At 36.7% G+C, this 13811-nt stretch overlaps 1 protein-coding gene across 1 annotated transcript in view; it reads left to right on the forward strand.

The window, feature by feature from the left end:
- Positions 1–13811, forward strand: part of LOC111517914 (uncharacterized) — a 1107665-nt gene that overhangs the window by 643936 nt on the left and 449918 nt on the right. Inside the window, exon 4 of the mRNA XM_074175686.1 lies at positions 3712–3790. Within this exon, the coding sequence (XP_074031787.1) occupies positions 3712–3790 (79 nt within the window). The remainder of the gene's footprint in view (positions 1–3711; positions 3791–13811) is intronic.

A 13811-nucleotide genomic window follows, 5' to 3' on the forward strand; every position in this document is an offset into this window, starting at 1 on the left:
TGATTTAAAATTGGTAAGTGGTGGTTTTCAGGATTGAAAATTATGATTTGTTTATCAATGCAGAAAAACATTATGGTGGCTCCAAGATGGCGAACGGAATTCGTAATTATGGTCTGATTCGAATGGAAATTAGTATGTGGGGATTTTAAGGGTCGGAAATTATGATTTATTTTGTCGATGCAGAAACAAGATGGCGGGCGAAATTTGTAATTGTGTTTTGAAGATATTCGATCTGAATCATTTTTGGTGCCCCACTCTGTTTGTTGAATAGAAAATTGGAACTTTCCAATTAAAATGTTACAAGATCTGCATTCGAAAGCGTTAGAGGGATATGGTTTTCTGTTTCAGTCTATTCAAATAACCACATTGTAGTTTGGTATTTGATTTTTAGAACTAAGAACATACATTCTTCATTTTCAATTTGGTTTTTCTAGCCCTCGTTATTCGATCAAAAACTTGCTCGAGTTTGTTTGTTTTCCACATAATATATTATTCATTATTATAATTCAAATAAATAAATTCTGAGATTACAAAAAATATTGGAAATCAAATCGAATCAATTTTATTTCTTCAAGACAATGTAACATTGTATAAGAACAGTCAGGTTGGTAGATACGATAGGTTGACTTTTATGTTTCGGGATTTGGCAACCCTAGTGTTGCAATCTGGCAACTGACATCTCTATCGTGAAGTTTGACATTTTTGAGCTTATACGTACTCAGAACATTTTGACATACGCGCGCAATTTGTGTTTTTTTGCATTAACTTAAAATATTGATCTCGGCCCAAAATTCGTTATATTATTTTTTACAATTTTCGACGTGGATTAACTCAGCAACAGTGCATGAATGAACACAATTCAATTTTTGACGATGAAGCTCCATCAAGGACCAGTGTTTATCGATGGTATGGTGAATTCAATCATGGTCGTAGTTCATTCCAAGACGAATTTCGTGAAGGTCGTCCAAAATCAGTTGTTGTTTCGAAAACCATTGATGATGTGCGCGAACTGATATTGCAAGATCTTTATGTGACCTATCGTGAGATTGAGACAACCTTAGGCATAAATGGGACCAGCATACATTCAATGTTGCATAAACATTTGACTATCAGAAAAATTTTTTAGCGTTGGATCCCACACAATTTGTCAATCGCTCAAAAAAAAAGACTCGTGTCGTTTGGTCGAAGGAAATGCTCAAAAAATACGATCACGGTGCTTCGAATCACGTCTATGACATCGTAACAGGTGATGAATCATGGATTTACGCGTATGAGCCAGAAAGTAAACAGCAGTCGACTGTATGGGTGTTTCAAGACAAGGCCAAATCCAACAAAAGTTGTTCGCGCACCAAGCACTTCCAAGCAAATGGTCCCCTGTTTTTTCGGAAAAACTGGACATGTCGCAACCGTACCACCAGAACAACACAGAACAGTCACAACAGTTTATTTGCCAGTTGTCGTCCAAGAAATCAGGAGAACCAACCGCCGAAGACGGATCACTTTTCACCACCACTCTTCACCACCTCACACATCGGCTCAAACAACTGCATTTTTGAGCACCCAATACATCGATTTGATGAGTCATCCGCCGTATAGTCCGTCATCCGCCGTAAAGTCCTGACTTGGCACCGAATGACTTCTTTTTATTACCATACGTAAAAAACAAACTGAGAGGTCAACGTTTTTCGACACCTGAAGAAGTGGTTGCTGCATTCACGTTTTCATGTTTTGGAGATACCTCAATCAGAGTCGCAAAAGTGCTACGACAATTGGTTCAAACGCATGCAAATTATTTTGAAAAACAATAAAGTGATTTTCGATGAATAATATTTGTTTTTGTTCTCCAATCCCGAAATATAAAAGGCAACCCTCTAAGAGACACTGAGATACATTTAGGTACGTAGATACAGTACACAGTCAGGTTAAAAATAACGTTAAAATGGTATATATAAATAAAAGCAAAGATAAATTATTACACGTAAGATGACAAAACAGTTACATGGTTGCTTATCTGTTTGAAAGTATTCATTCATGGAGTATGAACATTTTCCAACTAAATAAAGTTTTAAATATGTTTTAAGGTATTTTCATGTTCCAGACTTCTTACTCGGATTCTACTTGGAGTTTTGTATGTAATATCGACCCTGGCCAGTGGCAGTCGCAGTCCATTGCGTAGAAAAATATGCTTTTTGTTTCAAAACGAATACACAAAGTTCAAACACAAACAGGTCCGTATAGGTGGGAATGTTGTAATTTTTGAAGTGATTACGACATGAGCAGTCACTTTTGACACCAGCTATTAATTTTTTTTTCAGAAATGAAGTTATGCGAGTGAGAAGGGACTTGTGCATGATAAAAATTCATCAATTGCTGTAGAGTCAATACGTGTTTGAGATTTCTAAACATAAAGTATATCGATGAGAGTGTTCTTTCCAGTCCAAGCGGGAGTCAATGAAAATGTCAAGAAATTTACAGTTTTTATGAACGGACAACTTTGTGACATTCAGGAATATATCTAAATTTTCATGTTCCTTCCCTGTTGGGTGGAACACTTATGAATTTGTTTTTTTGGGGTTGAAATACAAACAAATTTCATTAAATCATGCAACGAGTTGTTTCGACGTAGATTCACAAGTTTCTTTCAAGGTATCTGGATTTCAATGGGCTATAAGTAAAGAGGTATAATCAACATAAATTATAAGTTATTTCATTAATGTATAAAATGAAGAGAACTGGGCCCAAGACAGAGCCTGCGGGACACCCATATCAATTTGAACTTCAGGAGATTTGATATCTTGACGTGAGTTGTTATTAAAATATTTCAAACTGACAAAATTTTTCAATGAAAGACTCAATCCAACTGAGACAAACACCTCTAATACCATAGTTCTAGAGCTTCGATATAAGGATATCATGATCAACACATTAGAAAGGTCGGTTCAGGTCACAGAAAATAGCGTGAGGAATCACACTTCGATCAATACGGTCTAGTAGATCGTTGCAAAAGTGATAAATAACAGTTGTTGATTTTTCACTCAGAAAACCGTACTGGCTGAGAGTTAAAATGTTGAAATCATTCAAAAAGGCAATACGTCTTACTGAGTAACTGATCAAAAACTTTTGAAAAGCTGCTGGATATTGTTATAGGCCTATATTTTTCCATGTTTTCTGGGCATTTCTTATATACAGGTATAACATTCCCGATTTGTAGATCAGAAGGAAATTTATCAGTTTTGAAAGGGATATTCACCAATAATGTTGAAAGCTCAATCACAATGTTAAAAATTCTTCTCATTATTCATTATATTGAATATTGGAACTTCATCAAGCCTTGGAGATGATTTATTTTGGAACTTGTTTTTCAATGAAACTAGCAGGTCATTCGGCAAGCTATACAAATTTTTCAACGAATTCACTGAGGATTAGTCTGTAAGAAATCATGTGACTGTTAAGATGAACTAAAACATTATGAAATTGAATACAGCTAAATTATTGGTCATAATATTATTGAATACAAATTTGATTCAATGCACAAAGAAAGTAGTATATAAGAAATGAAAAGCATACCCATTCATTCAATGAGTCAGCTAATAACTTTCTATCAATTCTATGGATTCGCCATTTCTTATATCATTTTATGAGTATTACAAAAACCGAATATCTATGAAATATTGCTCCTAGAACTTGTCTGAAGGCGTATTTTTGTTTCAGTCGCTCATCTCGTTGAAAGCTGGTTCGAAACACTTCAAACACTTTCCATTAGAGGCCCCACCTGCGACAAGGATCGAAGGTAAGAAAATCACATTTTCCGATTCCCCCTTAATAATATCTTGTTCTCGTTTCTCTAATGGCATTATGTTTTTATTTCATTTCTGTATCTTATACTTTGAAAAGAATCAAGGAAGAATGTAAAATTCGAAAAGTTTCCAAGAACAATCTCTTGTCTTGTTATTCAAAAGAGATGAATGTCGTCCATTGTTTTGCAATACCTACTATGATGTTTTTTCTCGCACAAAGTTAACTTATATAGGAATTTCATCATTATGTTATTATTTGAGAGGAGTTTTGCAGGCGGTATTCTTAAGAAGTTCGTTGTTTGAAGGAATTATTGTTTTTAGATACGGAATAGTTGTTAAGTCGTCTTTCAGAAAGATTTCAATGCGAAATAAAAATCGAAAAAGAAAATATTGGCTAAAATCCTTGTCATGTCTCGTTAATGAGTCCAATATTTCCATAATCTATATTTGCCAATCTGCTGAGAATACATTGTATCCAGGGGACTTTTTATATTCAATTCATTTACCACTCAAGAAGTGAACATTTTCTTCAGGAAAACTTTAATGATAAAAAAGAATTCGTGAAGGAAATGATCGCCATTTTATGTGCAGATATTCATTGAAGGTTACCAAAAGATAGATAGCGTTCAATGATAAAAATGATAGTTCTGAGTAATAGAGATTTTCTTCGATTGAATTTTCCAAAATGAACGAGAGAACGACTTCCTCAGTTTCCATCTTTTCTTCATCTTTCTATTGCCATTATCCGTTGCAATCATAAATACTCAATTCCCTCATCCCCTCATCGTCCTCAAAAGAGGACGAAACTGTCGGGGAAGAAGGAAGATGCTGTTATGAATATGTTAGCCGTTTCAATCTCATTCTACTCGTTTGGAGTAGTAAAGGTGACTTAGAGGAAGCTGTATGAACTCGACGTAAAGACCTAGAAAATGATGCATCTCCATAGGAGTTTGCATTCCAAATAGTCCATTCCACGGTTCTACTTCCCCCGACAACAAGAAGGCCGTGGACTTTTGAATTTAGAATACCTACACGACATAATTGTACAGGATGTAGCCTGTATGTAAAGTCAACAAGGGTTTGGATCCCCTTCTCTACATGGTCTGTGATCATGAGAGAGCAGGAATTGCAGCTTTCTTTTAGGGTAACCACCCGAGCAGCTGATGAACACGGTTCAGTTTGTGACATTGAATGAGGTGATCATAACTCCTTCACCTAGTAAGAACCGGTTCAGCAAAAGACCCACATGAAAACCACAGAGATCACTCCACTCCTGCGGTAACACAAGGATAAGTCAATGCATGGGATCTTCTTCAACAAATTCAGCTGAAGTCAAAAACTGAGGAACTTATCATGGTGTTTATAACATCATAGGCTACCGCAGTCGCTTGTTGAGAATAGAAGTTCCTGACACAAGGGGCAGAACCTGCCGCGGGGTGCCTGAAATCCTGATGCACTTCTTGTCAGCATGTACAGCATATGCGGTCTCAGCCTATATCCATCGATATGAGGCGGCCCTGCTAGTACTTTATTACTTTCTACGAGACACCAATGTTGCCCTCCAGGGGATATCGAACCCGTTGTGGAAAATGAGAAGTACTGAATCTATTGGACCTACTCAGTCTCCACCCTCAGGCTGATGAGCCTGATATAGAAATGAAAGCCTCTCTACTCTCAAATCTTGAGATCATGCCGACTCGCTGCAGAAAGACAGAAATCGTTGCCGGACAAATGCAGATGGCTGTCATTTTCGACTCATTGCAACCCGATCAGATCATCGTTCGGGGAAAAAGAAACCAGGTTCTTTTAGGAAGTTAGGTGATATTTTCATCCCAGTATAAATTTCACACCCGCAACCAGAACACTTTCATTATTCCTAGACACTCCTCTTTATTCACGCGCAGTTTTATATATAATTCAATTAAAAAATATAGCTCTCTACCCACTGAATTCAGGCACTATTTCATTTTCAATTTCAAGAAGAAATTGAATGCTCATTTTAAATCAACTTGAGATTTTCTTAAACTGGAGAAATATTTTTTTGGCTTTTTCCGTACTGGTTATTGATTATTGATTTTCTCATAAAATAACTCTCAGACGTAGGTTCTTTCTACCCTATTGAATCAATCATTTTCATTTACTGTGATGTATTATATAGCAATATCCTTCAGAACTAGGTTAGATTAGGTCCAAAGTGAGTGGATCTAGTCGACCCTCCACCGCAACCCGCAAGGGTTTACTGTGGCTCACACTTATTCACACTCGGTCAAATTAACCCAGCTTCTTCACGAAGCCGATTAGTTTGTTTGGTAAGTGGTCTTCCAGGTCAGATGGTAAAAGTACGGCTCTGCCGAACTCTAAAAACCTGATTCGGTCCCTAGCGGGGCAGGCACAATGTATATGCTCTGTTAGTGAGGTAGTCGGATAGTCAAGTTGCAAGATTCCCACCTTGATACCCACGACAACCTTCCCATATGAGGGTTGTTGCACGTCAGCTACACCTGACGATGCCTTAGATTCAGCCATACAGGGCTTTTTCGCCTCTGGTTTTGGTGAGCGCAAACGTTTGCTTACCTGCTCATGGGGGGTTTGTTCCCACACCTGAGACAGATCAAGAATTTGGTGCAGGGCGGTTTTATAAGGTCGCCGCTCTTGAGGAGATGACTCATTCGTTTCCTGGTTACATCACCAAACCTTTTTTTAAGGTTCAATTGTTGGATCAGGAGATGACGAGTTGAGAAACTCCTTCAGAACTAACTTGTGATTTGTAATCATTCACTCACCTTAATTTTTCTCTTTTTATATATTTTATATTTATTTTCACTTTTCACTTTCACTTACGCTGTTTCACAACTCAATAGGTTGAGTTGTGAAACAGCGTAAGCTGAACTTCGCCTTTCATTGGCAATCTTGTAACTGGTGTACGATGAATAAAGACCATTTATTATTATTATTAATACGTCCTTAGGCTCATATGAACTTATGATCCTGATGTAACACTTCTCGAACATCAGAACAAGACGATATTCGTGATGGAGTTTTTAGCTTCTAGTGAGACAAATATCATCCGAAAGAGGAAAAATAACGGATTGAATATAAAGATTTTCTATTCAAACTCCGCAGACTATGTCCGAATCAATCCATGAAGATGACTATTATGATTACTGTAATACTTTGTGAAATGATACTTTACTTTTGAATCTCAACATCATGCCGGCCTGCCCCACCAAGGCAGAAACATTAGCCGAGCAAATGCGAAAAGCTGTCATTAATGAGTCATTGCGTCTGGTCTGATCACATGATTTTCAAATTAAATGATCAACCACATGTCAGTGTGGAAAGTGGTCATTGGATCCTTGAGGAGCACCAAAGATTCTGATCAGAAAGAGCCACAACCAGTTAGACTAACATGCCGTTTATTCCTGGTTTTTTATTTATGCCTGATTTGCAAGTTCAGATCAGTAGGGATTTTTTTCCTACTTGGCGCGCCATTCAGTATCGTGGAACACAGTTTTCTATTAATTGCGTTTTCCATTGTTGCGATATTCGTATCACATATTACCCAGACGTTTCCATTCCGGAAATAAATCACATTACCCGCGCTCAGCAAAAAGTCCAATAAACTACGAGATGCAAATCAGTGCAGCAAAATTATTATTTTATTAGTATTCCCGTTCCAGAAAGCGCCATTCCTCACTAGTATCTCATATATTTTCAGCAAGGAATTATATAAAGTAATTTTAGTTTAATTTATAACGGGCTACGAACTGCCACACATCGCAATATGCTGGCGTGATTTAGATAGAAAACGCGACTTTGCTCGCTATTTATATCGTCATTCTGCTTGTAGATATGAATATATACATACAGAACAGGATCACCCTTCTTGTCGTCTTTACGCTCCCTCCTGCTCGTCCACATTCAGCCCAAAATCGACTCTAAGTCGTTATTGTAGAAGTCTTAGTGTTGAATACGATTTAGTCTTTTCGTTGGCATCTTCGTGATATCTGGTGGTTAGTCTACATCTACAGGCTGCTGGGTGGATATGCCTTCGGGCGAATCTACCCTTCTTACATTCTAAACTACCACGTAGGATTTGAGGTTCGTACTTTATAGCCTTCGCAATTGAAAGTGTATATCTTCAGGATTGCATTACGTTCTGTATTCTAGAAAATACATGCTATTCCTGATCGATGGAGATTGAGATATATCTTTCAGTGAAAACTTCAAGAAAGATTATTGTCACTGTTCGGTTGTTGAGTAGAGTTCTTCTCCAATATTTCCCTGCGTTTCTTGAGATTTATGTGAATATCGTCGTGATTGCTAGTGAAAATATGAACACAATGATACTCCTCCAACTGAAAACAACTGAATGGAAGTTATGAATTCTCTTTACAAGTTTTGTGATAAGCGATTAACTATACGCCTAATACCCTCGTTTTCAATGCGAGTGAAACGAAAAATTGAAGTGTATCCAGAAAAATATAGTATATTGTCATTCAGAAAATCAACTTAACTTGAAGATGAAATTGTTAGGGTGACATATGCACAAATATAGATAAGAGTTTGCCATGTCTCACAGATTCACAGATTATAGATTCAGTGAATCACGTGCAAATATTGAGTAAGATACAGTATGTCCCAGCTAAAACTTTAAACCTCCCTAATCTGCGAACTCGTGAAAAATATTAAAAATTGTTCAGACCCGTCGATTTTTATCTCAAGGAGGAACACTTTCACCAAATACATCATCATTGTGTTGTCAACCCCCCTCATCCCCAGCCCCCACTACTTCAGAATTTCCAATGGGACTACTATACTCATGATCATTCTGAAAGAAATTCAGTCTCAAATACATCGGTGTACTGAAATTGAGGATAGAGCAAGAGTTGTTGAATTGTCAAGATATTTTTTTTCATCACCTAAAATGTAATTATCATATGAAAGGTTCAAACAGTCAATCATTCATTTTCGTAGTACTGCACTACACCACAACAATTCCTCCAAATATGGAGGAACTCCATATTTTGAGCTAACCTTCAAGTAGACTATAATCGTCTCCAAGTAACTGAGTTATTCTGAGATTCACAGTTGTATCAAAAAGTTCAAAATACATTTGTCAGTTGAGGCTACCATCAATAAAATATGGACCTACAATATGGTCTCCCAGAATATCAGCCCAAAAATTCAATTTCTGGGGAGTTCGTGAATGAGTTTCCCTGTACCATTAGGGATTTACGTCACTCCAGTATCTGCAGTTGTTCCTGATCACATGTCCATGTAAATGAAAAGAAGTTTCGTTAGAAAAGCACACATTATAGTGGTAATTATTATCACCAATCAATAATCGACACATGATTTCACAAAACTCTGTACATCTACCAGGATCATCTTCATTTAACTCTTGTACATTCTGCATTCTATAAGGATGAAATTTTGCTTCTTTTAGTATTCGATATACTCTGCTTTCAGCAACTCCAGAAATAGTCTCAAGTTGTCTTAAAGATTGAATGTTATCCATCACTGCATGCGTCCTACAACTTCAACAACGATCCCTTCATTTCTCATAGGCTTCTCTCATTCATGTTTTTTATTCAGCACGACTTCATGAACTTATTCATCAATTAAGTCACTGATATGATGTGACTTTTTCTGGATGAATTTCATTGAAAATTCGAACCGTATCTGTAGCCCATCGTCCATTTTCGAAATACGCAGCTACAATGGATATTCTCTCTTATATAGTATAAACCATTATCGAAACTTTTCAAATTTTTGAATGAAGTGAATCGAATACTTCAATATACCAAGGCTTAAACACAGATTGTGCGTATACAAAAACACATGGCGTCATGTTTACTTCATGAAAACTTCTCTATCCCCCTCATTTCTGAAAGCATATTAGTGTTCAATACATTGGAGTACCCACAGTGAACCTTTCTTACGATGATAACATTTTAGGTGACGGAAAATAAAAATATCTTGATAAAACTTCAACAAAACTTGATCGATCCTCAATTTCAGTACACCGATGTATTTTGAATTGAACTCCCTTCGAAATAATGTATCACAAGTATAGTAGTCCCACTGAAAATTCTGAAGAGTGCTGGAAATGAGAGGGTTGACAACACAATGATGATGTATTTAGTTACACAGTGTTCCCCCTCGAAATGAAAATCGACCAGTCAAGTTCAAGTTTTTGCTGGGACACACTATATAGGATTCAATGTCTCAAACTTCCAAAAAGAAGGTTGTTTCAGAGAGAGTACAGTTCTGGTCCCACTATTATTCAACATCATTCTCATCGGAACTTCATGAGAAGGTCCGAATGGGAAACAAGTACGAATTTAAAAAAAGGTCAGATAATCAGCTACAGACAATCAATACCGTTAAAATGAAACACATGTATCACCTTCCCGATGAAAAATCCCCTTCTGCGTACACATAAATTGTAAAAGATAACAAAAACTAATAAGATCATTCTACCCGAATTTATCAAATACCATAGGGTCACGAAGATTCAAACCTCAAGTGGAACATTCGTATTAATAACTCAGTGAAGATGCTGCATTCACAGTTTCAGAAAAGTGAGGAGTATCCTCAATGATGAAACACTTAATTATATGGGTAAATAAATAGTGGGTTGATTCTCTACATCACTAGGTACGGAATATTACTTTGGCTCGTAGTAAACGAAACCAATCTAACTCCATTTATTCGAATACAAAAGAAATATCTGCAAATTTGTCTTAAAAAGGAAATCATTACTACTCAACGGTAATGTTACATAGAGTCAACAAACCATCTTGAATGTCAGACAAATATATGTGAAATATGTGATCTCCCATTTCAAAAATAGACATCCTGATGAAATTCAGCCACACTCATACGCAACAACTGAATAGCGAGCAACATTATTCATTATTAGAGTAAAAACTACATTGGCCACAAAATATTTCAATTTTTGAGTTTCTAGAGTTTACAATACAATATCACATCAGAAAATGAAACTTCCTAATTATATACCTCTTTCAACTATTCACTAGGTAAATTGCAAAAACAAACAAAATAGTATGGATCATTTCAACGAAGCTAATAAATGAAGTAAAATCTAGTATACTATCACTACCACAAATCAAGTTATTTTTTTCCTTCTCCGTTACAAGTTGATGAAAATTGTATATATGTGTGTTTGATAAATATGTTCATATACTTTTTGAAATAACAAATTTGATTAAATGAATATCATACTTGAAGACTATTCCATACTAGCACTTAGTATTGCAACGATAGTGAGGCTTCTATTCGACCCTCCACCGCAACCCGCAAGAATTTATTGTGGCTTTTACCTATTCTTATTCGACCAAATAAACCCAGCTTCTCAGCGAAGCCGATTAGTTTATTTGGTGGGTGGCCTTTCAGGTCCCCAGCGGGGCAGGCACAAAGTACGTGCTCTGCTGTCTGATCATTTTCCAAACAGAGGCGACACACACTGTGTTCCGATAGTCCCAGTCTCAGCATATGATGATTCAAACCATAGTGACCTGTAAGAAGGCCTGTATGACATCGTAGTCCAACAACTCTTTGGTATCAAGCTTCGAAGGGTGAATAAACGCCTTGGACTGAGCCAACTCTGGAAGATTCCGCCAGACGTCCATAAATCTTTTTGCCATCCAGGTGTTCAATCTTTGTTTGGCAAAGCCTAAAGCGATGGCAATGACAGGTTCTGGTTCGATGAGTGAGTGGGTCTATTCGACCCTCCACTGCAACCCACAAGGAAGTCAGCAGCCACATTGCCTTCCAGGCCAGTATGACCGGGAATGCAGACCAGAGACCATCTGCTGAATCTTTCTATCGAGAAGAGTCGTTTTTGGCAATTTGCTACGAATTTAGACGTTGCTCGAGAATAATTTTATTGACTTATGTATGAGGTTAGATTCTTCCAAAGCTAAAATTTCTTCAAGAGGAAGATGATCACGTGGTGATCGAAACACGTAATGGAGGTGCTAATATATCGGATTGGTGTTGGGAAAAACTCCAGTAATATTCATTACTACACCAAAGGTTCCAAACAGTGCATCACAAGTTTATGGAAAGTGTTATTGATTTTCATCAAGTAACAGGTCAGTCCATTCATAACGTGAATATAAATGAAATTTCCTCAATTTTAAATTTTTATAAACATATTTCCATGTAATTCATCATCCGATAAGCCTTGAAGAAGCAATGAACGTTTTTGCTGTGCATAAATTTAAATAACCGTTGGTAAAAAACTAATCTGAGTAACCCTTGGCCTATCATAATGAATCCAGAAATCTGGCTCCGAGAAAAGAATCAAAATCTAACAATGTAAGAGCAAAAGTCATAAATTAATTAAAAAAACAATGAAATGTAAACAGATCCGAGTCGAGCAAAGAAATCCGAATATTTGCACGGGGTAGGGCTGCCTGTTTTAAATATCAGCTGATAATTTAATTAAGAGATCCCTTCAAAGGTCCTCAAAGGCGGGGAAGCCGAAAGAATCCCGCGAAAGAACCTCCGGTTCATTTTTATTTTTATTGCGGAGGGAACTTTGTAACTCACACTGGGGCGCGGACCACCTGATTTCCTTTGTTCTTAGTCATAATAAAAAATTGAACGCCGGTATCGCTAAAACGAGGCGCTTTCACGTGGATTTTCAGTCGGTTTAGTGATTATAAACTTGGGCGTTATGGTTTTATTAATTTCAAAAGATGTTGGCTGGAGAAGCTCGTACTTGAGATTTTCAAGATAGTAATATTTTCTTAAAAATAGCTCTGAAGATACCGATCCATTTTTGTGATTTAGTTCTTTTCAAAATTGATAACTGAATATGTCGACTTTCTTCTTGAAGAGAGATTGATGTGTACTTGTGAAATAAATTCTCACTAAAAAGTTCACAAAACCGCAATACGAAGCCTTACAATAGCTTAGTGCAATATATGAATCAATAATTTGAGTTTTATTACTTTGATACCTACTTGATGATTAATAGATTTACCTGCGTTCGTCAATTGAGAATTAATAATATCAGGAGATGAATCTATCGTAAACACTTTCCCGACACATGTTAGAAAAGAAATATGTTCAAAATATGTTTTTTTCGTTAACCAGCTATGGCACACCTACGAACGACATCCCTCAGAAATCGAAACTTGTCCGAGCTGAGGACTAACGAGGTCTTACCTTTTGACGTGTGATTCCTGACACAAGAACAAAATTACGGTCTGTCGACGCACGTTTCCCAAGTTTGCATCCACAGGAGATCATCATGACTGAATTTCACTATGTTAGTGTTTTTTTTATATGCTAGTGGCCTAACTGCAACCTGTAAGTAGTACCTAACTACTACCGATTAGTAATAACTAATTACTACTTGCTATTGTTCTTATGGTAAACAACCTGTTTTTTTAATACCTCTAATTTTTTATATATTTTCTTTATGTTAGTGACTATCCCCTACATTTTTTCTGATATTTATCTGTTCATTCAGAATTATTATCTATAAGACCAAACAAAGAGCTTTTCGGAATGGGACTTTTGTCGCTATTCATAGAACTAATTCTACACTTTTCGAAGGCATCCCGCAACCTGTTGTCATATACAGTTCTCAAGAATTTTAAACAGTTCTCATTAATCCCATGGTCGATCTCTATGGAATGTTCCTTGTAGCGAGCTAATATAGCCCGTTTGGTTTGACCAACATATTTCTCATCACAATCCTCGCAGCTTAATTTATAAATCCCAGATTTATTTTTCAACGTCTTATCTTTCTGATAGGCCAAAACTTGTTGAAGTGTACGTGGAGTTCGGACCAACTCATTGGTGTATTTGGATGCACATGGAAGCACTATGAATTTTGAATCTTCCTATTTTCAAAAAGTCGAGGCATTACGAAGATGTTCCCAGAATTTTTGTTTTCTAATTGATTTATCCACTATGTTTGATGGATACCCAGGAAATGAATGTTACGAACCCATCTAAATGGACATATTA

Source organism: Leptinotarsa decemlineata, unplaced genomic scaffold (genome assembly GCF_025532065.1).
Source record: "Leptinotarsa decemlineata unplaced genomic scaffold, Ldec_3_MD MMD2_tig00001064_RagTag_RagTag, whole genome shotgun sequence".
NCBI lineage: Eukaryota > Metazoa > Arthropoda > Insecta > Coleoptera > Chrysomelidae > Leptinotarsa > Leptinotarsa decemlineata.